At 37.4% G+C, this 23,864-nt stretch overlaps 2 protein-coding genes and 1 non-coding gene across 3 annotated transcripts; 1 reads left to right on the forward strand and 2 right to left on the reverse strand.

Moving 5' to 3' along the window:
* Positions 1-1,411: 1,411 nt before the first annotated feature.
* Positions 1,412-4,168, reverse strand: LOC108272321 (uncharacterized). The gene is made up of 3 exons (XR_001814048.3): positions 4,075-4,168; positions 2,788-3,010; positions 1,412-1,839 (listed from the first exon to the last, which is right to left on the reverse strand). It is a non-coding gene; the product is annotated as an uncharacterized LOC108272321 (transcript).
* A 160-nt stretch (positions 4,169-4,328) lies between these two features.
* On the forward strand, positions 4,329-7,224 carry ndufs6 (NADH:ubiquinone oxidoreductase subunit S6). Its single transcript, NM_001201206.1, has 4 exons — positions 4,329-4,481; positions 6,626-6,679; positions 6,769-6,891; positions 7,074-7,224. The coding sequence occupies exons 1-4, from the start codon at positions 4,338-4,340 to the stop codon at positions 7,140-7,142; spliced, it is 390 nt and encodes a 129-aa protein (NP_001188135.1). The 5' UTR covers positions 4,329-4,337; the 3' UTR covers positions 7,143-7,224.
* Positions 7,225-17,634: 10,410 nt separating this feature from the next.
* Positions 17,635-21,035, reverse strand: irx4b (iroquois homeobox 4b). The gene is made up of 5 exons (XM_017480880.3): positions 20,991-21,035; positions 19,452-19,667; positions 18,976-19,085; positions 18,571-18,881; positions 17,635-18,185 (listed from the first exon to the last, which is right to left on the reverse strand). Exons 1-5 carry the CDS (start codon positions 21,033-21,035, stop codon positions 17,635-17,637), a joined length of 1,233 nt encoding a protein of 410 aa, XP_017336369.1.
* Positions 21,036-23,864: the final 2,829 nt, after the last annotated feature.

Below are 23,864 nucleotides of genomic sequence, written 5' to 3' on the forward strand. Positions count from 1 at the left end.
CCTACCTCTGGATGGAGTTCTCATCAACTGGAGGCTACAGCCTCTAGATTGCTTAGGATGGTACCGCTTGAAGTACCATGGAAATGGTTTTGGACCTCAATTCCACATGGACGTTCTCGCTGTGGTTGCTGGGACTACGGTTGCTGAGATGGCCTTGGGACTGCAATTACCACATGCAATTTTACACTCAGGACTCCTTTAGTGAACAGTGGACTAGTTCAACAAACAGACTTCATATAAAAACCATAATTAACTTTCTCTTACTTTCACACTATCCGTTGTTACCCAGATGAGGACGTTTTCCCTTCTGAGTCTGGTTTCTCTCAAGGTTTCTTCATCATATCATCTTAGGGACTTTTTCCTCACCACCGTCGCCACCGGCTCGCTCAATAAGGACAAATTCACGCTCTCAAAATATGTATCCTGTGTTTATATATTTCTGTAAAGCTGCTTTGAGACAATGTCCATGGTTAAAAGTGCTATACAAATAAAAATTGAATTGAATCGAACACAAGGATCACTAAACCAACAGGCAAAATAGTCTTTCAATTTGAAAAGCTGCAAGATCACTGCATCTACATTTCATTCGTGTATTCATAGATTAGAAGACAACAATACCACTACGGAAATAAAATAACTGAAATGTTTACCTGTAGCCTAGTTCGGCATTCCCTTTTGATCAGTGTAAAGTCTATGTAAATGTTTACCCTTGTTAGTTTGTATACGACAATAAAAAGCCTAAAATCAACCATTTTGCAATGCCCTGTATGAGAATGTTACAAGAACGTTAGTTTGAATTTATAAAACGAATTCCTAAAACCAACCTTTAACCACAAGTTCCCGGATCATTTCGGTAACAGTCGGGATAATGTTTTACCAAAACAGAATTTTCTCTGAACGTTATGAAATGGTTCCCAAAACAATAACCAAACGGGAACCAAATGCTAATGTTGGAGAAGCATTCTGTGTTTAGTGGGTAATTATAAATTAACCTGACAATAATACCTAAATGAATACTTAACAGTTAACTAGCTTAAAGTGGTGGCTTTGACAAATAGATTAGGCAATGCTGAACACTGTAGCCTGTGTGGGGTAGTGATAGTTGAGCAGAATGTTGTGTACTCAAATCCCAGCTCTATCGTAAAGCCACTCTTGGGTCCTTGAGCAAGAACCTGAACCCTCAACTGCTCAGCTCTGTGCCTGGTTTGGATTCTGTCTCACTTGAAAACCACTTTCAAATGTTTTCTGTGCGCTTCATAGCTGGTTTCATACTCAACAAAGTGTATCCTTCACCCTCTCCTGGACATAATGCAATACAAGATAGACACAGTGCATTGATCTCATACTAAAACTCAAGGCTACCTAAAGATTTATATATAAAAAAAAAAAAAAAAAGTCTACAAGTTCATCATTCAAGTGACACACTTGGCTTTATTATTACAGAGAATACGGTGTTCAGAAAAGCTTCAGAACAGATTCACCCTTGCCGCTGTTTGTGCCTCGGGTGGCTCTTGCAAAATACAAACAGTCGCCCTCGGCGACGGACAAAAAAGCAGTCTTTACAACGTTTCTTCAGAGCTGTTTTGGTTTTCATGCCCATCGAAGGCTGCAGAGCTACAAACTCCTGGTTCTGTCCAAGTAACGGTGCTCGGAAAGGACTGTGCTGGGCCTGAAATCTTCCTCTGGCCTGAACCATAGCAGCGGTGATGGTGGAAATGCAGCGACGTGCTCCAGTAGCAGGAAGACAGGCGACAGACGCATACCGCACAGCCCAAGACAGCTGCCGAGTCAGTGACCCGAGCAGAGACGGGAGTAATGTAGGTGCCATGGCGCCACCACCTGTACAAAGAAGACAACATCCATAGGTTCTGTTCTACTCACAACAATTTACCAACAATTACAATTTTCCATTGCTCAAAGAACATTTTTGTCATTTATTTTATCCTTTTAAAGCTACATTTGATCCTAAGAAACCACAAAGCCCTCTGTCCTGGAGACTTTCCCATGATGGAAAATACAAAAGACACGGCTTTAACTCTGACTGTTACAAAACTGACACTGGAAACTCCTTCCACAAATATTATATGAACATCTGACAGAAAACTTCACCATATCAATGATGTTTTTATTTGTTAAATAACAACGTTATTAATCCGTTTATTATTATTATTAGATTGTCTGGTGCATCTGCCATACAAGCCCGTGTGACTTAGCTGTTACTATAGAAACCCTAGGTGGAACTACCCAGCAAATGCAGAAAGTTCCCCTTTGGTTATTTTATTTATTTATACATATTAATTCATTTGTTTGTTTGTATTTTGGTTAAATTAAGTCAACACTGCTCCTGAAAAGTTCTGGAAACTTTAAAACACATATGTAAAAAGTGCTCAGGTAAACTAACCTTGATATTTTCTTACTGGAAAACCCAAATGGGAACTTATCAAGTTCTCTTCTCAGCACATTCTGGCAAACAAGAACTGTTAGCTGGGTGCAACTCCCATGTTGTGTTAATTAACTGTATGTACATTCAATGCATAGTATACATCCCTAATTATTTCCAGTGCAGTATTTCCCACACCTTTTCCTGAATTATATATTAGTGTTAGAAAACAAATTATCACATAATACATCTCTGACCCCTGAATACTGGAACTGGAGGCTGAATCCCTGATGTATTTTCGTCCTAGGTTGGCTAGTTAGTTTTTTAGCTAACTAGCTAAAATGGAGCACATAGCTAGTGCAGTTAAACGACAGAATTTGAATAAAAAAAAAACATACTCCACATACCTCTTCTATAAACTGTATATTAACTGAAATACTGTAACAGTTATACGTTGTTGATCCAGTTTACGGCGCTGTATACACACATGCTCCAATTCAGCACAAATCCACTACTTCCGCTGTGACGTCAGTGACTTTGAGAGGAGACAGTCATGATGTGCGCATGCGCGAGATCCTACTACCGCTGCTACTTCTTCTTCTTCTTCTTCGTAATTTCTGTCCGCGCACACTGCATGTGAATAGGAGTGTATTTTTATTTTAACAATGGATATCCCGATCAGTCTTTGGCAGTTCATTGCTGATGTTCTTACAAATCTCTTTCCAATATTTACATTTATTTATTTATCCAAGTGAGACTGTCTGATTAAATATATGTGCATTCACAAACCTAATCAAGTCATAAATCAGTCTCTGATGTTAAAACCATTAAAATCGTTATTTCTCTGTGAAGCCTTTTTCAAGAGAAAGACTTCTACAGAACAGTTTACTAGAATCTCTTTGTGTTTGTTTGTTTGTTTGTTTGTTTGTCTAACCAAGAAAATGTTCCAGAGGAAGATTCTTTTAAATAAAGAAATGAATGAGCGTCTTAAACTTCATGAATGCAGCTTGAGATTTTTTTTTTTTAGTTAAACATACAAACTTATCGACTATAGAAAAGAAAGAATAACGCTAAATATAGAAAGGAAAGAGATTTTGATTTTGTTTTAATCTGTTTGCACTAATTGGAAACTCAAGCTTCAGTTTTATTTATTTATTTATTTATTATTTAAATGTTAATATTTTTATTGTTATTGCATGGGTTTACGTTCTGAGAGTCCTTGGGTACTTATAAATATTATTATTATTATTAGTAGTAGTAGTAGTAGTAGTAGTAGTAGTAGTTTATAAGGTGTATAACTAAAATTACTTGTATATCATAATGACACATAAACTGGCATATGTAACAGAATAACAGGTAATAACAGAATAATGATTTATTGCATGACGTCATATTGAAAGTGAGCGGGGCTTAACACCATCAAGGAATGTCAAAAACAGGGAAATAACATTTTTTCTGTTTGGGTGTTTTTATTACTACGGTTTAAAAGAAGGCACTCTGTAGATGCAGGACAAAAATTAAACGTTATTGATACGATGAATATTTAAAATATATATATATATATATATATATATATATATATATATATATATATATATATATATATAAATTATAGATTTATTATTTAGCTATTGAGGCAATTCACGCAAAAATCTGAAGAAAAAAGAAATATTGACGAAAGTCATCATTTTTACCTGTAGTGTCTTGTTTTAAGAGACAGCTCGATGTTTGTTGTGGTTGGGTTAATGCAATTTGTGCACTTTTTTTCATTAGCCTTGTATGTATAGTTTAGCTTGCAATAAACGTGTAAAAACGTGCATGTAGACAAATAAATAAATAAACAATCTAACTGGTTATCCACGCTCCCGAACAGCAGGTGTCAGGAGAGAGTAATACTACACCCACTTCACACCCGCCGAGCTAAAAGCTACACCTGGGAGGGACTTGTGGGAAAAACATGGCGGCCATCCTTCCCAAGATCTTGTCCTTCGCTAAAAATACGAGGACTTTCCTCACAACTTCAAGACTTTCTGCGGTACCGGTTCAGCAGTGCAGTGTTCCTGTTTCTAACTATGGAGAAAAAATCACTCACACGGGACAGGTAACGCCGATGAATGTCTAATTAATTTATATAAGCCATGAAAGCCAGTTGAGTGTGATGCTAAATGTTAGCATTGTTTTTTTTTTCCGCACCTCATTTGAGTTATGACAAGTCACACCTCCTGAACTATGATTGGCTTGGAGTTCATGCTGAAAAACAGTTCGCACAGGGATTGTCTACTGTGAATTATGCCTGACCAATCCGAATGTAGAGAGGCGGGACTTGTCGTAATGTGTGTGGAGAAAGACTGCTGCTAATATCTGTTTCAGTGACAAGCTGAGAATATAATGTTTCGACTCAGAGTTTTAAAAAAAAATGTGTAATCTATCTTTATATTTCGTGTTTTGTTCTCTTTAATTTGTTGTTTTTATTGTTGACGGTTTTAGGTAGCGTTTAAACGGGAGAGCAGTGTTGCCAAACTTAATAATAATAATAATAATAATAATAATAATAATAATAATAATGCATACCTATAAGCATGAGAGAATAAATTGTCTGCTGATGAATTAGTGATGTTACTTGTGGTGTTATTCGTGGAAAACATGCCACACTGAAAAGTATTGCCCCAGGCTGCTTAGACATTTCTTTAACTAAATTCTGAATAAAAATGGAAGTGTGTACTGTTGGACCAAAAATGATACCATTACAAAAAATGTTGATATCAGACCAAGTGTAATTTCTCTGTAAGGACTAATTGAGAAACACTGTGATGCAGACCACTGTCGTATGAAAATACATCTGAAATCAGTCAACTGAAATGTTCGTGAAATGAGTGGCTAGAATTCAGCACACTTTTTAACATTTTTTTTTATTATTATTATTTTTATCAGTGCTCTGTAATTGGGCAGCTCCAATACCACTATTTCCTCTTCTTCTGAGTGTGCACACATCTGACAAGTAATATCTGGAACTACTGCTGGGTTTGTTTGCTTTCCTGGGATCTGTGATCATCTTTTACTGTGTGTGTGTGTGTGTGTGTGTGTGTGTGTGTTGAAAACAAAAACAATACATTTGGATTTCCATTTTTAAAAAAATGCCATGCAGGAATGTGTGTCAGGACTAAACGTGGGTCACCTTGAACTATCGCTGAATTGAATTCCACTGTGCGGTGTTTAAAAGTAGAAATAAGTGCAGCTGCAGTAAATTAAGTTCTATGTCGAGTCAAGAATATGCCATGGTTCGATCCTGAGCTTGGGGTACTGTCTGTGTGGAAATGGGAGGACTATTTATTTTGCCTGTGTTTTCTGGGTGGGCGGGACATACTGTCTCTCCCCTGTCAATCAGAGCAACACTAGACAATCATCCAAGAGGGCGAGTGTGTTATGCTGCTGTAAGTTTTATATCCGGCAGCCTGTATGGAAGTAACTACCTTCAAATAGCAGTTTGACCAGATATTTTCATTACAGTCAAAATAGTCAATAGTTTCATTACAGTTCCAAAATAAATGGAAATGAAAGAGACTGAGATGAAGAAACTCCCCATCTGTAAGGATTTGCCTTAGAGATCGACCGATAATCGGTCTTACCGATATTTCCCCCGATATTTCCATAATCAAGATATCGGATTTTGTAATATCGGATCCGCCAATAAAAGGCGTTTTGAGAATTGCATCTGGGTTTTTTTTTTGTTTGTTTTGGGTGGTTTTTGCATCTGTTTTTATTTATTTGTTAGAATTATTTTTGTGCTTTAGTTGTTTACCTGTTTGTTTACCTCATCGAAACTTTTTTTTATTTAGAAAAAGAGAGTAACAGTGCACTTTATTTATTTATTTATTTATTTATTTGTTTATTTATTTATTTATTTATTTGCACTCTTTCAGAGCCCTCTATGTATTGATCTATAAATAAGAGATGTTTTGTTTTGTATGCAAGGAGGAAGTGAAATTGACAAAATTGTTCTAAATAAAACAGTTTGTTCAGTTCAGTTGTGGTGTTATCATTGTGTCAAAAACAGAAGTAAAACAATAAATAAATAAATATCGGTTATCGGGCACATAAACATGCAGGTACCCGTATCTGTTATAAAAAAATTTTTAAAAAATCAATATTTCTCTCTCTGATTTGTGCACTGAAATATTGAAGCAGTCTAACCAGAGATTTATGGACGAGCGTATGTTAAAAGTCTGTTTTCTTCTTCCTCCACAGGTTTTTGATAAAAATGATATACGAAGAGCGAGATTTGTGGGGAGACAAAAAGAGGTAACTCTTACAGTTGTCTTCTGTTTATATGACGAGCATGAGGTTCATTACTGTGTTGTGAAGTTGTTGTATGCGTCGTCATTGTGCAGGTGAATCAGAACTTCGCTATAAATCTGGTGGCGGAGGAGCCGGTATCCGATGTAGAAGCTCGAGTGGTGTCCTGTGACGGAGGTGGAGGAGCTCTGGGCCATCCCAAAGTTTATATCAACCTGGTAATCCAGCAGAGCTCTAAATAAACATGTTTTCTTCTCAATAGTTTGCCGAAATGCGAAGAACAACATTATTTATTCCTCAGAGATAAGTTCGATAAGTGTGCAGTTCTTTGGTTGACCCAGTATTGCAGGAAATCTGTGAAATGTTAAACGTTACAGTACATTCGTGTGTGTTTTCACAGGACAAGGTGACCAAAGTGGGTACGTGTGGTTACTGTGGACGGCAGTTTCAGCAGAAACACCACCACTGAGATCTTCTGATTTATAAATTATTCCCTTTGACCTGTGTGTCATGGTTTCCTGTGTAATAAAATCATACAACTGATCAAAAAATGTACTAGTTTTTCAGGAAAAAAAAAATGAAGCTTGGCATTTTTCATTAATCTACACATTAGCAACATAGAAACATATTACCTGTTAAACCCCAACCCAGCATTTTTGCCCAAAATATACAAAAAAAAGTTATTCATTTGCCTTTTTTTTTTTTTTTGGAAATTCCTTAGAGAGATACTTTATTGATCCTTCACAGGAAATGAGGTTTGTTACAAGCAAACAACGATCTACTAATATAACTACGCTAGTAAAATATAACCTTATGCTAAAATATACTATACCTATACCTGATAATGCTAAAAAGATATATAAAATATACAAAACTACAAAGAGTGCAATTGTGAATATGTCTAAAATAAAACAATTACAAATAAATTTAAAAGATTACGTTATTGCACATTAAAGAGCCTGATGGCAGAAGGCAGGAAAGACTTACAATGTCGTTCCGTCTTACATTTTGGTGGGATCACCCAAGGCATGAAGTGGGTGCATGTCATTGCTCATGATAACATTCATTGTCCTCAGCATCCTAACTTCCGCCACCTGATCAACCCAGTCCTGATGGAGCTCGCCTTTTTAATCAGCTTATTAAGTCAAATTCATGTGGACACTTGCTAGTGGTGGGTGATGGGGCAAAAATATCAATATTTTCACAGTATAAAACCTACCATGATATTTGTTTGCTAACTGAGTGATAGTAAAACAGAAGGAGAACCTTTAATCTGGTGATCTGCACACTGTGTGGAGCTCTGGGATCAGGCTGAAAGCTGGCAGCACAAAAAATGTGTCCCATTTTGCCTCGTTAACGGAAATAGCAATGATAATGTGTGGCCAGTATTTTGTTTTCCATGAAATTTACGCTGGTGGTGTAACTGATCACATGACCCAAACCATTCTTCATTGTACTTCAAGAATACACGTTTTCTATAATATATATATATATATATATATATATATATATATATATATATATATATATATATATATTTCCTACATGTTCTTACAAGGACCTCTTATTGATATTTTATTGAGATTATACTTGCACACATTTAACTGCAGAAAGGTTCAAAGCCTGGAATGGAAGGTCTACACCTTATGAGTTATCTCTGCGTTAACCTTTCATTTTCCTACAGCTAGATGGGGCTATTTGTCTGCACTTCAGTTCATGAACACTAACTGACTCTTTATGGTGTTTGTCCAAGAGTCATATTCACAAATAATCTTAAGACTAAATGTACTATAGTTCCTACTCATAACTACACCTGTGAAAAGTAAGCTAGTCCTAAGTCACTATGACAGTGTTACCAACACTTCTGAAAGGCTACAGTTACTGCTGCATTCAAGTTTCTATTTTGGATGTATTTAATGACAACAAGCTTAAAAAACATATTGTGTTGAATGCTGAATTATTCTAGAGATTAGTGTGTTGATGCAGTCACTCCAATGCAGATGATTACACAACTCTATGCTACTTGGCGACATGTAGCTAGTATGTAATGCAAATGTCAATATTTTAATTCTTCTTCCGTCGGCTGCTCACGTTAGGGGTCTCCACAGTGTCTCATCCGTCTGCACCATGGAAATCCGGTTTATGATCGGACAGGTTTTACACTGGAATCCCTTCCTGATGCAACCCTCCTGTTTCATCCAGGCTTGGGACCGGCACTGAGAGTGGCTGGGTTTGTGCCCAGCATGGGGCTCAAACCAATGAGCCTGAGATTAAGAGTCTCATATATGAACTGTATATTAAATATACATAAAACTACAAATCCTGTCATTACACATGAATCAGCTATGCTGAATTTCCAGAAGATTTATTACGTGAGCATTTTTTTTTCTGACGTCATGCATTGGGGTTTCTTTATTAGTTTACCGCTGACTGTAGACATTGATTCATGAAGTAGGACATGCTTCAAATTCTCTGTCTTGGTCTCACCTCACAATTCCACCCCACACCACCAGACGGCCCCATCACCAGAATACTCATTCACCTCATTCACACAGCTTCCCCACTGACTCATTGCTTTTATACTCTCAGTGTTCGGTATCTTATTGTGAGGTCTTGCCTTCTCTATCAATGCAAATCTGAAACTTTGTATCCTGTGTTTAGTTTTTCTGGTTTGTTTTTATGCTCGCCAGTTTACTCTATTTGCCTGTTCTCTTTTGTTTTGAGTGTCGATTGCTTGTCCGTTTGTGTTTGACCCTTCTAATATATGCTTTGAACTTGTATCCTTCCCCTTTCTCACTGTGTAGTTAGTTGCATTCTTGGTGGTTTTGTGAATAGCTTTTAAGGATGAAAGTTTTAGTTAGGAGTGCCATTCAGGGGAAAGTTTTTTTGTTGTGAGAATCCGAAACCACCTTTGCAGGCTTACGATTTTGCCCCCAGAGTTATAAGTTTTTCCACCCAGCTGCGAGGTGTGCAAATTAACACACACTGTTCTCGATTTGCTGCATGACTGAACAAACCTCCTGATGTATCCAGAGTTGGAATGCTCTGGAAGCTCAAGATGGGCACCAACTATGCACTTGCTGCCTTAGCCTTGACTAAGAAGTAGTGTCTGGTTCAGACATCCATGTCTGTCATGTGCTGACAGTGCAGAGATGCCAATACTAACATTGGTGCGACTGGCTGTAGCCTAAAATACTTTAAACTAAACACCTCCATCCAGCAATGACTGATGAGCATAGTAAAAAGCAAAGAAAATAACCCCAGTTACTTTATAGGGACATGGATGACCTGACTCAGCTGAAATTGTTGATCCTGGAACTAAGATCGCACAGTATAGAAGTTCATGTCCTTCAACACAGCCCTCCTTATTGCCCAATAAGGAATAAGGTCTTCCTCCTTATTCCTTGTCCGAGGTACACCCATGTCTGGGAGTTTCATGCTGAAAATAATTCGGGATTTGAAACCATATGCTTACATCTAGTCTCCATAAATGAGTTAAAATGGACTGCTCTCGGTTTGTATCTGTTACTCTGAACAACCCATGACAGCCACACTCTAAATGGTGGTCGGCCAAGTAAGATCAGATAGGGATGTGCAACCCATGGCATCAAATGCACTTTTTCTCAGAGCCGGTCAAAACAGACTTCTATATGCTACAGTGCAAGGTGGACCATTTAGCCGATGGCAAGTTAACTGATTGCCTATTGCCAGACAGTCTGCTGGGACAGGATGAACTAGCTTCATCATCTACTGTACACTTTTTTGCGTCTACCAATGATCCTTCCCATGCTGCACAGATTCCAGCAACTAGGCCACAATACTACTACAAAAAGTGGCTCCAAAATTTCCAGCAAGACCTTGGTTCCCACTGCTACTTTCGCTAGTGGTCGTAACATCCTGGTATCTTCCTCCCTGAACAGATATACTATACCAAATTGATAGGAAGATTTGGCACCCTCAGCCAAGTTAACTGTCCCTGTGGATTTTGCACAGACTGCAGATTATATATGGTGTTGTGTGCCCTTAGATGGAAGCTGTTCCAGGAATGGTGTGCACCTTATGGACTGGGTCTGGTGCACTGCTGGATTCCCCAAAATACTGACTTTTCTTCAGGGAAGTCCTCATCGAAGTCTTTATTTGACAGACATTAGACAGTAGCATATCACATTATTGTAGGAGGGACCTCTTTGGGGGCAAGTATCCAGTGTGGGCTCTTCCATGTGTGCTGGAGTCCATTAAGGCTCCTCGTTATGAACCTATGCAAGATGCCGAACTGAAATGGGTATTTCTATAAATTGCCTTTTTACAAGCAATCACTTCACTGAAAGAAGGGGTAAAACTGCTCACCTTGCACTCATTGGTGAACAGATGAATCTGGGATGATCTTGTAGTTAAACCTGGGGTTTCAGCTCAAGGTCAGATTACTCAATTTATGCACAACAATTAATTGACCTTGAACCTTTAGTGTGTTCTCTGTCCAACTGTTCACCTGTCATGGAGAAAAGAGGCCAGGGATTACCTTGTCTAAACAGAGACTTGCTCACTGGACGGTGGACGTAATCACCATGGCCAATCAGCTCCTTCTCTAATTTGTTCATATGCAACAAGCACCGACCTAGCAAAAGCTCTGTGAGAAGGCTCCAGGGAAAGATCTGTGTATGACAGTCGTATTAATTTCAAACCTACTTGTGACTTTGTTGGAAGGTCTTCCATGCAGCAAGAAGGTATCCAATTAATTCTGACCTTTCCTGTGGATAAGCTGAGGTTCATAGAATCACAATATCTTACATAACTAGCATTCATTTAATGCCACAGCTTCTTTCATGACTTGCAGGTATAATCCTCAGGTTTTACATGTGAAATATGTGAAAGCTGCAAAATGCAGACGTATATTCATGCATTCACAGTTTTTAGTTTAGCAATCTTAGCTTAATCGCGACAGATTAGTTGATCTGTCTTCGAAAACTTTAGATACTGTAGATACAACAGTTGCAGTCAAAAGTGTTTGCCAGGTGTCTAACCTGAATCTTAAAATCTCTAGTGACCGAGCAAGGGTTCCAATTTTAAAAAGTGTGTGAATGTGCTTCCACAAAGCTACACTACAGCCTTTCGATATAACACACTCAAATAATTGACCATTTTTATTTTTTTATTTTTTTATTTTTTTACTTTAGCCTCTCTGAGCTCCATAAGAAATGCAAGAAGAACCTAACAACAGCAAAGAGATGGGAATGAGATGTGAATGATATTCTGCTCTTAGAGCAAAAGCACAACAGGCTCTAGTCCCATCCTGGTACGTTTACCCATCATCAGAGGTGATTCGGCATGATAAGAAATAGCAGGGCGGAACAATACATGTTGGGGAAAGATCATATATATATATTTCATAAAGAATGTTCTCTGCTGGCATGCCAAATTGGCTCAGTGGCGTTGTGTGTGAGGCGTCTGGGTCTCTGGTGGTGCGTTCAGTGGAACAGAGTTTTCCAGCCCGGAGCTCTCAGGTTGGAAAAGAAGCAGCCATGCTGCTATAATTGGGGCCAGTGACAGAAAGCAAGAGACAGTGTGATGCTTATTAACCCTCATCGGCACTATGTCCTGTCCAGTGTGTGTGATAGAGAACGGAAAGGCTTCATCATTAAGGGCTTCTACATTGTAGCTGAGTGGCTAGTTCAAACATTGCTCAGAGGGAAATCTTTTGAGTGAAACCGAGCATGTGAATTGTGCTGCATGGAAAATCACAATTTGTATTATTCATGGGGTTTGAAAAGGAAGCAGGAAATACTGTATATAGGAGCATGTGGTTGGTTATTACATTGCTCTAATGCAGTGTAGTTACATTGTAAAGGATTTCTGGATATCTACAGTAAAGTGTTATGGCCAGACCGGTATAATATATTAAATGGTGTGGTATTTTGGGGAAAATTTTACAGTAATGCCTGTTATACTGTATGAAAGGACCTTACTGTATAGCTGCAGTAACTGTAATCATACAGTGTAATATACAATATCACAAAACTGAACATGAATCAGCAAAGAGTCCTCACTTCTGCTGCCTTTTCTTTCTATTTTCAATCTTACAATAATTCTTTCCCTAACTTTTGATAAAACATCATAGCTTCGGTGATATCAGCATGACAGGGTAAGTGCAGCTAATTTAAGCCAGGGATAAATCCATACACAAGACCTAGCGGGAGACCTGTTAGCCTAGCTAACACTGACTAACTAGCTAGCTTACTAGATGAACTAGATTGTCATTACATCCTGCACCTACACTGTAATCAATGGCAACAGCTAACATGTAGGTAACATTAACGGAACTGGCTATTAGTTAGTTAACACTTAGCCGTCAAAGTTAGCTAGCTAGCTACTGAAACGAAATGGTAGCTTTAATAAACCCACTGTATTTTTTATTATTTTTTTGTCGGGATTCTTTGTCCTGTTCATATTTGTTAAAGATGTATATTTGTCGATAAAATAGTTAAATTAGTAGCATAACTGCAGTATAACTACTTTTTTTTTTTTTTTTGTTAACATTAATATACTGTTTCTAATGTGTAGTTTTCTAAAACACAGTATGAATGCTGTAAATATTATTTACAGGAACTATCTAGTAACATGTATTGTAATTTTACAGGGTCTCTTTTTACAGTTCAGATAAGATAGAATCTCTATAGCAGAAAAAAAAAATAACAATAATAATAATTTTATTACATAATCTGCAGTTAGCCATAATGGGAATACCACAAATAGCCACAAAGGTGGTAATATTCTTTAAAAATACTGTGAACTTTGCAATCAGTTTGTTTCCACAGTGCATTTATACACACACACACACACACACACACACTCTTCCTTCTCCTCATCATTATTTCTCAACAGACCCATAAGTTCTCAAAGCTGTCTGTGTTACAGGGCCTCTCTTTCACACGCTGTGATTATTATCACACCTTTACTCATGAGATCATGTGACGTTGTATAGACACAGACTGGAGTGTTAATTTCTTTATGATGACAGCATACTGGTCAAACATCATCTTCTTTAGGAGCAAAGATAACAGGGATGATAATTCTGGTGTCTGTGATGGAGTCATGCTAGCCTGAAAGTTCAAATTGAAACATTTAGAACCATATTCATGAAATAGCTATGAGAAATTTTCCCATAAAGTAACATAAGTATGTGCACGTATGGTGTATGTGTACAGTGCTGTGAAAATGTTTTCTGATTTCTTCTGTTTTGGTGTACATCTCATACTCAATAATTTTAGATTTTCAAACGAAATATAACAAAACAAATGCAACCTGAGTAAACACATGATACAATTTTTATTTTTTTGAAACATTTTTTTATTGAAGCAAAAAATGTTATCCAACACCTATCACCCAACTTGCCCCCTTAAACTTAAAATCCGATTGTGCCAACTTTAGCAGCAATAACTGCAACCAAATGCTTCCAATAACTGGAGATCAGTCTTTCACAGCGTGTTAGTGGAGTTGTGGCAGAGCTGCTTTAGTTAAGCCACACTGGAGGGTTTTCGAGCATGAATTGCCTGTTTAAGGTCTTTGACTAGGCCACTCCAAAACTTAATATATAGTTTTTTAGCCATTCAGAGGTGGATGTACTCATATACTGTGGATCATTGTCTTGCTGCATAATCCAGTTGGCTTGAGTTTCACCTTACAGACTGAAGACCAGACATTCTCCTTTAGGATTTTCTGGTAGAGAGCAGAACTCATGTCTCCCTCAATTACTGCAAGTTATCCAGGCCCTGAAGCAGTAAAGCATCCCCACATCATCACACTTCCACCACCATGCTTGACCGTAGGTATGACGATCTTTTTGTGGAATTCTGTGTTTGGTTTATGCCAGATGTAACGGGACTCCTGTCTTCCAAACAGTGCCACTTTTGACTCATCAGTCCACAGAACATTCTCCCAAAAGTTTTGAGGATCATCAAGCTGTGTTTTGGCAAAAGAATAATATTCTGGGTTAGCAGTGGTTTTCGCCTCGCTACTCTTCCATGAATGGCATTTTTGCCCAGTGTCTTTCTGATAGTGGAGTCATGAACAGTGATCTTTATTGATGCAATAGAGAGGCCTGTCGTTCCTTTGATGTTGATCTTGGCTCTCTTGTGACTTCCTGGATGAGTCGTTGCTGTATTCTTGGAGGAATTTTGGAAGGTTAGCCACTCCTGGGAAGTTTTACTACTGTGTCGAGTTTTTCCATTTGGAGATAATGGCTCTCACTGTGGTTCTTTGGAATCCCAGAGCCTTTGAAATAGCTTTGTAACCTTCCCAGAATTATATATTTCAGTCACCTTCTTCCTCATCATTTCTGGAATTTCTTTAAATTTTGGCATAGTGTATTACTGGGTAAGACCTTTTAACCAAGTTCATGCTGTTGAAGTTCTATTTAAGCGTTGATTTGATTGAACAGGGTTTGCAGTAATCAGCCCTGGTTGTGTCTCGTCCAGCTGAACCCCATTATGAATGCAGTTTCATAGATTTGGGGAATTAGTAACTATGGGGGGAAATAATTTTTCACACAGGCCCAGTTGGTATTGTATAACTTTTTTTTTTTTTTTCAGTAAATAACATTATCATTTACAAACTGGATTTTGTGTTTACTCAGGCTGCCTTTGTTTTATCTTAGATTTTGTTTTAATTTCTGAAAGAATTTAGTATGAGATTTACACAAAAACAGAAGAAATCAGGATTTCCAATACTTTTTCACAGCACTGTAAATGTAAATGTAGTACTATTCTATAGTGTATGCGCTTATGGTTATACTGTATATGCTTTGACTAATAAAAGAACAAGCTCCACAAAGAAAGCGTCGCGCTAAACAAATGTGAAGAAAAAATCTAATAATGTAAAAATATAAATAAAATTTACTCTATTTCTATACAGTGGCCTGCAGGTGTGAGATGTCCTGATGTAATATATAACTGTAAGAAAAGCACTGAACTGTGCAGTTGACAGGAAGAAAAGCATTAGTAAAGCAAACACTGCTGCTACAGTATAACATCCCAACACATTGTGGTAACGACAGTGTAAAAACCCTCTTTCCCGTTCCTGTTGTATTTTTTAGAGTGATGCCCCCCTTCTCTTTAATACAACACACACCAAGTAAAAAGTACCAACTTCCTAAAGAGGCCAGATGTATTTATTTATTACGGCGAATATAACTTATTTATAATACCGAAGAAGAATGAAATTCCCAGGCGAGTTCATCCTGAATTATTTAAATTGAAATTGTTAATTCCACACGAGGCTGTAGCAGACTTCTCCTGAATACTTTATCCTCATCAGCACTCCAAGCGCAATACGAAAGAAAATAAAGCACAAGCAAATCTGCTATCACACCAGCTGCAATGTCTCGAATTTTTACCCTAAATCATACATAGGAAATTAAACACCCCAACTACCTGCCCTATTGCCCAAATCTAAATTTAAACCAGTGTGCACTAGCTTCATGATTAATCATTTTAAAAACGTCTCTACTACTTAAGCGTATTGTACTAGGAGGCATTTGGGATTCAGCCCATGTGGCATCAGGATACATTTACATTGGAGGAACTTTGGACAGAACTGACAACGCATTAAATATATTATTTATTCAACATCTTATAAAGATATTTTAATAAATAATGATGAAATGATGTTTAGAAAGTGAAAAAATCTAGATTAAGATTTTAATATTCAGTTATTTAAGTATTTACATGGGAACACCGGGTACAAGCCAACAATACTGGATCTGGATCAGATGCTAGGAGCAGTTTAAAGTGCTTTATTTATTTATTTGTTTATTTTAAAGGTTGGAGGATATGTTTAATTAAGCCTGAAAAAATTCCTCCACATGACTGAACTCGCTCTCCTGGGCATTTTCCCAGTAGCTGTCCTTAATCAATAGCAGTTTCCTTTAAACACTTGCTGATAAAGCAGGTTTCTATAAATTCCAAGGCACCAATCCATTAGAAACACAAACACTAACAGTAAATTATGAATAGAGTGCTGGATGAACATGTGTGTAAATAAAACTAGCTAGACACAAATGTATACTTTAGTTCAGTGGTCCTCAAAGCAGGGTCCAGGTACACCCAAGGGTCTGTCAAGCATATCCAGGGGGTCTATAGAGCCAATAAATACCCCAAATATTATCGTACACATTTAAATAATGCGCCTAGTATTTAAATAGTTGGCCTATGTTAATAAAATACATCTTTACTGAGGGTCTGTGGAATTTATTTTAGAGTTCAAAGGAGTCTCTGACTGCTGTAGGTTATAACTTAAGAGATAATTGTGTGTAATGAAAAGGAGTGACTACAGTGTAAAGTTTCTGTTCATTTACAAATTTAACAGCACGGAAAAGTGTGTCATTTTACTGAGTAAATAAATAGGGGAAACATTGGTTAAATTTGTACATTGGTAACTTCAGTTCTATACCAACAGGCACTGGATGGAAAGGGACGAATAATTTTCTTCAGTTTATTAGTTTATATTAAAACATCATGATTGCATGCCAAATGTATACACTCTTGCAAGTACAGAGAAAGAAAAATAAAGTAAGAGGAGAGGGAGGAAAGAGAAAGTGTTTTTTTTTTTTTTTCCAGCACCATGGACAGCCAACAACACAAAATTTCTTGAGATGGTTATAATAATAATAATAATAGTAATAATAATAATAATAATAATAATAATAATAATAATAATAATAATAATAATAATAATAATAATAAACTAGTATATACGTATGTGCATTTCTTTAAGCTGTATATATGACAATTTCTTCTAAAGCTACATTTGAAAATGTATTTTTCCTAATTGTGCATTTGTGCTTCTCCTTAACATTAGCATTTGCATTAGTGCTTTAGTGCTACAGTGTAGTTTAAAGGTGTACCTTTAAATAAATAAAATACCATGTTGGTTTAGTAGTATATTAAAACAGTTCACTTTACAGTTGATCATGTGAGCTGGGGCGAAGGAACAGAATCTGTCAGTTCATGGAATCTGTTCTCCAACATCCATAAACTTGAAGAGTTGGAGAAAGTCTGGTTGAAGTCGCTTTGCCGAAGCATTGGATCATGAAACATGCCGTCTACCCAGTTTCTGAGACTGGCGAACGGAGAGTCCTCTAAGTCTAAATGGCAGCCCGTAGAGGACGACCGCGTGCCTCGACTCCTATGCATGCATGATGTGTAATCTGCCTGATTTAACGATGTGGCTGTCTGTGCAAGTGACCAAATTTTTGGCTTGGTCTCTTCTTGTTCAGGGTTTTGGCTATCTTCAGTCGTCGACTCTAAGCAGGTTTTATCAAAACCGTCGTAACTTGTATCTGGAGTAGACGCATGTAGCAGAGGTTCTCTGAGTCGATAGTCTGGACAGTCCTGTGATATTGCATGTATGCTCGAGGGTGAGAAAGGTTTCGGTTCACATTCAGAGGAATCTGACTCAGTGAGGTCGAAGTCTTCCAAATCGCTTTGTGCTGGATCTGTATCGTCCACCTTTGGGTTGCCTGGAATTAAGGAAGAGTTATTCATTCATTTTCAAAACCAGTCTGAGAGGAACAACCTCATATCTAAACAATTCTTGGTAACACCTACACTTCCATAGAAGTACCATTTTTGGCTCCCTACAAAATCTTTCAGTCTGTGATTCTTTGATCATTTTGTTGTTGCTACAATAAACATTCCCCCCCCCCACATAACGGTATCATTTGGTGACTTTAGTATTCATGATGTCCCATTCACCAACAGTAAAGGGTAAAGATCCATCACTCAAAAGGTTCCTTAGGAAACCGAAAAAATGGTTCATCAAAGGCATTTATCCAAAGAATCTTGGCACCTTTGATGTTAAGAGTTTATAAGATATCAATTAGTTTAATATTAAAGATAACAAACCGTCAAATTCGTTCTCAGATTTAATCGGCTCCCCTTCGAAGGTCTCCGCTTCCTCTTCGCAGCCTCTCTCCTCTGAGGTCTTGTTGCGTGGGGACCATGTCATTTTGTTCTCTTTCTTGAGTCTACGGCGGGCGTTGGCGAACCACGTGGACACCTGTGTCAAGGTCATTTTGGTGATTATAGCCAGCATGATCTTTTCTCCTTTGGTGGGGTACGGGTTCTTTTTGTGCTCCTGAAGCCATGCTTTCAGGGTGCTGGTGGTCTCTCTGGTTGCGTTCTTCCTTCTCGTGTTAACATCCACAGATCCATAACTAAACACCCAATACCAAGTACTCACTTAAACAGAGGGCTTTGGAAAATGTATAAAATCATCTTAGATATCCACTCGTATACTGTATATCTTACCCATATGAGTCATACTGGTATCCAAATGGGTGATTGTAGGAGTAATAAGCTGACCCAGGTGTGATCCTTGCACTTGTCGTTCCTGATTCCCCTTTCTCTCGGATCTTACCCTACAAGTAAAACACAGTTAACTTAAATGAAGGCTTGATAAAGCATGTCAAGACTTCCTCCATGCATAGAACTGAATATGTGTTTGAAGTATATAGTGCTCTTAAAGTGTACCAAATGGAAAATAATTTTAAAAACACACCATATTGACAGATAGACACTACACTGATGCTCAAATATTCCATTGATGTAACTGGAATCCATCAAAATAACACTTTTCTTTTTTTTTTTTGGTACCTTTCCTTCACAGCAAAAAGCACCACTCTTGAATTAACTCATCATGTTTAATTACAGTATCATTTGTGTTCAGAAACAATGCATTATTTAAGTTTTTACTGTGTGATTAAAATCACCACCGAACCCCATACCAGGGAATACAGGCATGTTGAATCCGTTCTATACGAACAGTATGTCCCGTGATCTTTCATATATCCATTCTCATACGGAGAGTTGTGGTCGTGTCTGGCAGATGTCACCAATGTGCCCTCGTACACCGGGCAGTAGAGAGAAGTCTGCGCAGAATCGGATGGAGAATCAGTCCCGGACTCGTAGCAGGAACCCAGAGTATTAGAGGATAATAGGATCTGTAAAGGTAGAGGAATAAAGGAAGTTCCCATTAAAACTGATATTTCCACTTCATGTTGTTTATTCTTGTTGTGTTTTTACATTTGATTTAACTTGATACACTCGACAAACCTCTTACTGTGTCCAAACATTGCAGCATTACTACTGCAATTAGTTTCGTTGCAGTTACTCAGTCATTTATACCCACTATAATATGATTTATAATGAATGAGATCTGGAGATATTTGGAAATCAGAATTTGTTGTTTTAAACTTCTGCCACTCTCAGAAATAAAAGTACCAAAGTACACTTTCCCAAGCTGCTCAGGTGATACAATCGAAAGTACAATCTATTAGCCTTTAGTCTTTTTTGCATCTTTTACCTGGAAAGGTGCCGTCAAAGCTAATTACAGGTACACCAGTGCTCCCTAGGGTCCAATTATGTATCTTAAATCATTTTTAAATGTATAAATGTATTCAGTACGGGTACAAAAGAGGTAGCTTTGATGGTACCACATCAGCAGCTTGGAAAAGAACAGTTTGGTATGTTATTTCTGTGGTGTAGAATTATTATCTTTTACACACCTAAATGGGTTGAATGAACTTTTAACTCTTACCATGTGCCTTGCTTTCCTACAATGTACAGTGCAAAAATGAGATCTTAACAAATATCTTTGTGGAAATCTCTTAAATATAGTCAAATTTGTCTAGCATTGACTAATATAAGATTAGAGTTAACCAAATATAAGATTATTAAACCTATTTTAAAAACTTTATTTTATTTTTTTTTTCAAAACTAATTTCAAGCATGTTTTCTTCTATAGGAATTTTTTTGTTTGTTTGTTTGTTTCTAATTTTAAGAGTTTATTTCTAGAAATCATCGAAATGATCAATTATTACCAATAGAATTTGGCTTGAAATGACTAAAAAAAAATCAAAAGCCAGGCTGAATGCACTTAGATTTGATTTATAACAATGTCATAAAAAGAAATATTAGATCAATTTGACCATATTTAAGATATTTTACTTTTTTTGACGAAGATATAATGTTCTGCAGTGAAGCTGTTGAATGCAGACCTATAAACAATTCCCTCGGCCCAGATGCCTTTGTGCAACATCATAGACACATGATAGAATAATTAAAAACATCACTGTAAAACACTTCATTTATTTATTTATTATTTAAAAATCGCATGGGTGCATAAGTTATTGAAGAACTTTATCATCATATGCAGAAGCTCCTTGAACAAGGAAATTCTTAGCTTGCTCATTTTCACAGAATATAAAATAAAGGGAATAATAACAATTGGTTAGAAATTGTGCATCAGAACATAATGTACTCACCTGGGGGGCTGCTGAATACGAATAACCAAGCTCAGCGTATGACATGCCTAAAGAGATGAAAAGGAAGAACGCATCGTAGTGCAAAAGTCATCAGGTCAGATCTTCAAGCAGCGTGGAGGGAAAATCCGATCAAAGCTTCAATTCACCTCCGATAAACTGCAGCTGATTTGTCTGGTCTCTCTCCGGAATACGTTGCTTAACTTAAAAAAAAAAAAAAAAAAAAAAAAAAAAAGCATTTGGATGGAATTGGGGTGGGAGCGGGGAACAATGAAATGTGCCGCTATGGTGCAGGAATAAAAAATAAAATCATCAGAAGACATGTCTCATACTTTTTATCTCCTGCTCATCCTCACAGCAGCTGTTTGAAACGTAAAGATGAGGTCTACTGCATGTGCAGAGTGATGAAGCAGCAGTGTGCTCCACCTCTCACACTCCTCCTTCACACTCTCTCCTGCACGGTGGAGGAAGTGGCCAGCCTCGGGCTCTCTCTCACTTTAATGAGCAGAGGAACACCTGCCTGCCTGGAGAGGACTTCACAACGCAGCTCAGACAGCTCCATTGGAAATGATTGATGAGCGAGCAGAGAGATTAGCATAATTGCTTTTCTTCTGGATTTTTAAAACACTTGACTACAATTAAAATAACATGATCAGGGTGGGTCTGGGGAGAAAAAGGGAGGAGGGTGGCGGGGCTTTAGGCTATTAAACATTTACTTGAATGAGCTGTTTTTAACAGCCTCTTCCCTTACACACACACACACACACACACACACACACGCACACGTTTGTCCATCCTTATGAGAACCTTCCTCTACATAATTATTAATGCAGGTATTTCGTGTTGCACTGACCAAAAGGAAACCTCTTTTAGTTTTAGTCGTTTGTTTGTTTTTTTTTAAATAAAATAAAATTAAATTAAATAAATTTAAATTCAGTTTTTAAAAGTCAGTTTTGCTCATGGGGACCACACACATACACACACTTCGAACTACAACTACACCTATTTTATACACATCGCTACATATTCTATATATTTCTACATACAGTTCTTGTAGTATATTGTTGTAAAAAATCAGCAGCGGTGCATGTGTATTCTGTCAGATATCAATATTCAGAGCATTTCAGCACTGGAAAAGACTGATAGCACTTATTATTATTATTATCATTATTATTATTATTAGTAGTAGTAGTAGTAGTAGTAGTAGTATCATTATTATCAGTCTTTTTTATTTATCTATTTAATGCTAGTTGGTCCTTTTTCTTGGTTGGTTCCTTAAGGTGATGTGAATGAAAGTCTAGCCTTTTTTATTATTATTTCTTTCTTTTAAGTGATGTGATCTACTTTTGTAATACTTAATGGGTAATGTAAGTGGTGGACTGTTGTAGGAAATTAAGGGTGGTGTGATGCGACTTGTCCTGAACTGTTGTGTTCCTTTTAGACCACAGCAATTTCCCAACATAATGTTTCTATTATTTATGTATTTATTTAGAATTTCATATATGTATTTCATATATATATATATATATATATATATATATTTTTTTTTTTTTTTTTTTAAATGACATCATACATTTCATTTCTTGATAGTATTCCTTGATAAAGCAGAGGGGGAAAAGTTAGTTTCTGTGATAATTTACATTAGAGCAGCTATAAACAGTTGTTCCCTCACCATCCTCGCTTTTTTCTCTCACTCGTGAAGTTATCACAAAACAATGCAGCTTGTCATGTGACAGAGAAACCACAAAGCACAAACTCCTCCGTCCCGAAAACGTTTCTGTGCATGAGAGAGGTTACAGCTTTTAAACGCCTACACTGGAGACTCCTTTCAAAAAACGAATGACAACATTGAACAACAGCTACATTCCTATTTAATCTGTTTATGTGGAGCGTCCACCGTACAAGTCCCTATGTTAGTTTGTTATTATAGTAAAGTAACATTAGAATGAACACATTAATATAAAACTTAATGAACATTTTCTGGTGTATCAGATTGCTAATTTTTCTTAGCTCATTATCCCTATTGTAAAATATCACCAAGCCAGCTAACAGAGATAGTGTGCTTCTTCTGAAACTGATGGACTTGTCATGGAGAGAGAGAGAGAGAGAGAGAGAGAGAGAGAGAGAGTTCCATTTATCTGAACTTTAATCCTTTATCACTCACTCGAGTCTTTTCGAAATGAAACCATACCCATGATGCTAGCTGACATCTCAGATTTGCAGCTCAGAGCTTTTTACACTGCTATCTCACTGTCATGGCTAAGTGGTTTGGTGTGTTACAGTTCACTTAATATACATAATAGATGAAGAGGTTGCAGTGTACTTCTCGAGCCCCTTCACACCCCTGGTTAAAGATGAAAACAAAGATAAACATCCTCCGCACTGCAAGTGATAACATCTAACCATGTTAGCACTCTTGTTTCTCTGTGTTCTAACTCGTGTCACTTGTAAATAGCAGGTTTTCTAACAACTGGACACACTGGTTTAGTGGTTTTGTCCACTATACTGAGTTAATTTAAATGAGCAAAATTCAACTTTCTACAAATTCTCGTGTAGGTCATCATGTACAGACAGGTAATTTAAAGCTTCATTGTCTTGATGGGCGTGGTCTTTTCTAGGGGGCAGTGGTGGCTTGGCGGTTAAGGGTTACTCTGGGTTAATGATCAGAAGGTCGGGGGTTCAAGCCCCAGCACTGCCAGGCTGCCACTGTTGGGCCCTTGAGCAAGGCCCTTAACCCTCTCTGCTCCAGGGGGCGCTATATCATGACTGACCCTGTGCTCTGACCCCAACTTCCTGACATGCTGGGGTATGCGAAGAAAAGACTTTCACTGTGCTGTAATGTATACATGATCAATAAAGACTCATTATCATTATGAC

This window comes from Ictalurus punctatus, chromosome 12 (assembly GCF_001660625.3).
Source record: "Ictalurus punctatus breed USDA103 chromosome 12, Coco_2.0, whole genome shotgun sequence".
In the NCBI taxonomy this organism is placed as follows: domain Eukaryota; kingdom Metazoa; phylum Chordata; class Actinopteri; order Siluriformes; family Ictaluridae; genus Ictalurus; species Ictalurus punctatus.

Coding starts and splice junctions, on each gene's coding strand:
- ndufs6 (NM_001201206.1), top strand. CDS start 4,338: ATGGCGGCCATCCTTCCCAAGATCTTGTCCTTCGCTAAAAATACGAGG. Junction 6,680..6,768: donor TTGTGGGGAGACAAAAAGAG/GTAACTCTTACA, acceptor GTCATTGTGCAG/GTGAATCAGAACTTCGCTAT. Junction 6,892..7,073: donor CCAAAGTTTATATCAACCTG/GTAATCCAGCAG, acceptor GTGTTTTCACAG/GACAAGGTGACCAAAGTGGG.
- irx4b (XM_017480880.3), bottom strand. CDS start 21,035: ATGTCATACGCTGAGCTTGGTTATTCGTATTCAGCAGCCCCCCAG. Junction 19,086..19,451: donor CAACATGCCTGTATTCCCTG/GTATGGGGTTCG, acceptor TTTTACTTGTAG/GGTAAGATCCGAGAGAAAGG. Junction 18,882..18,975: donor TACCAGTATGACTCATATGG/GTAAGATATACA, acceptor TTGGGTGTTTAG/TTATGGATCTGTGGATGTTA.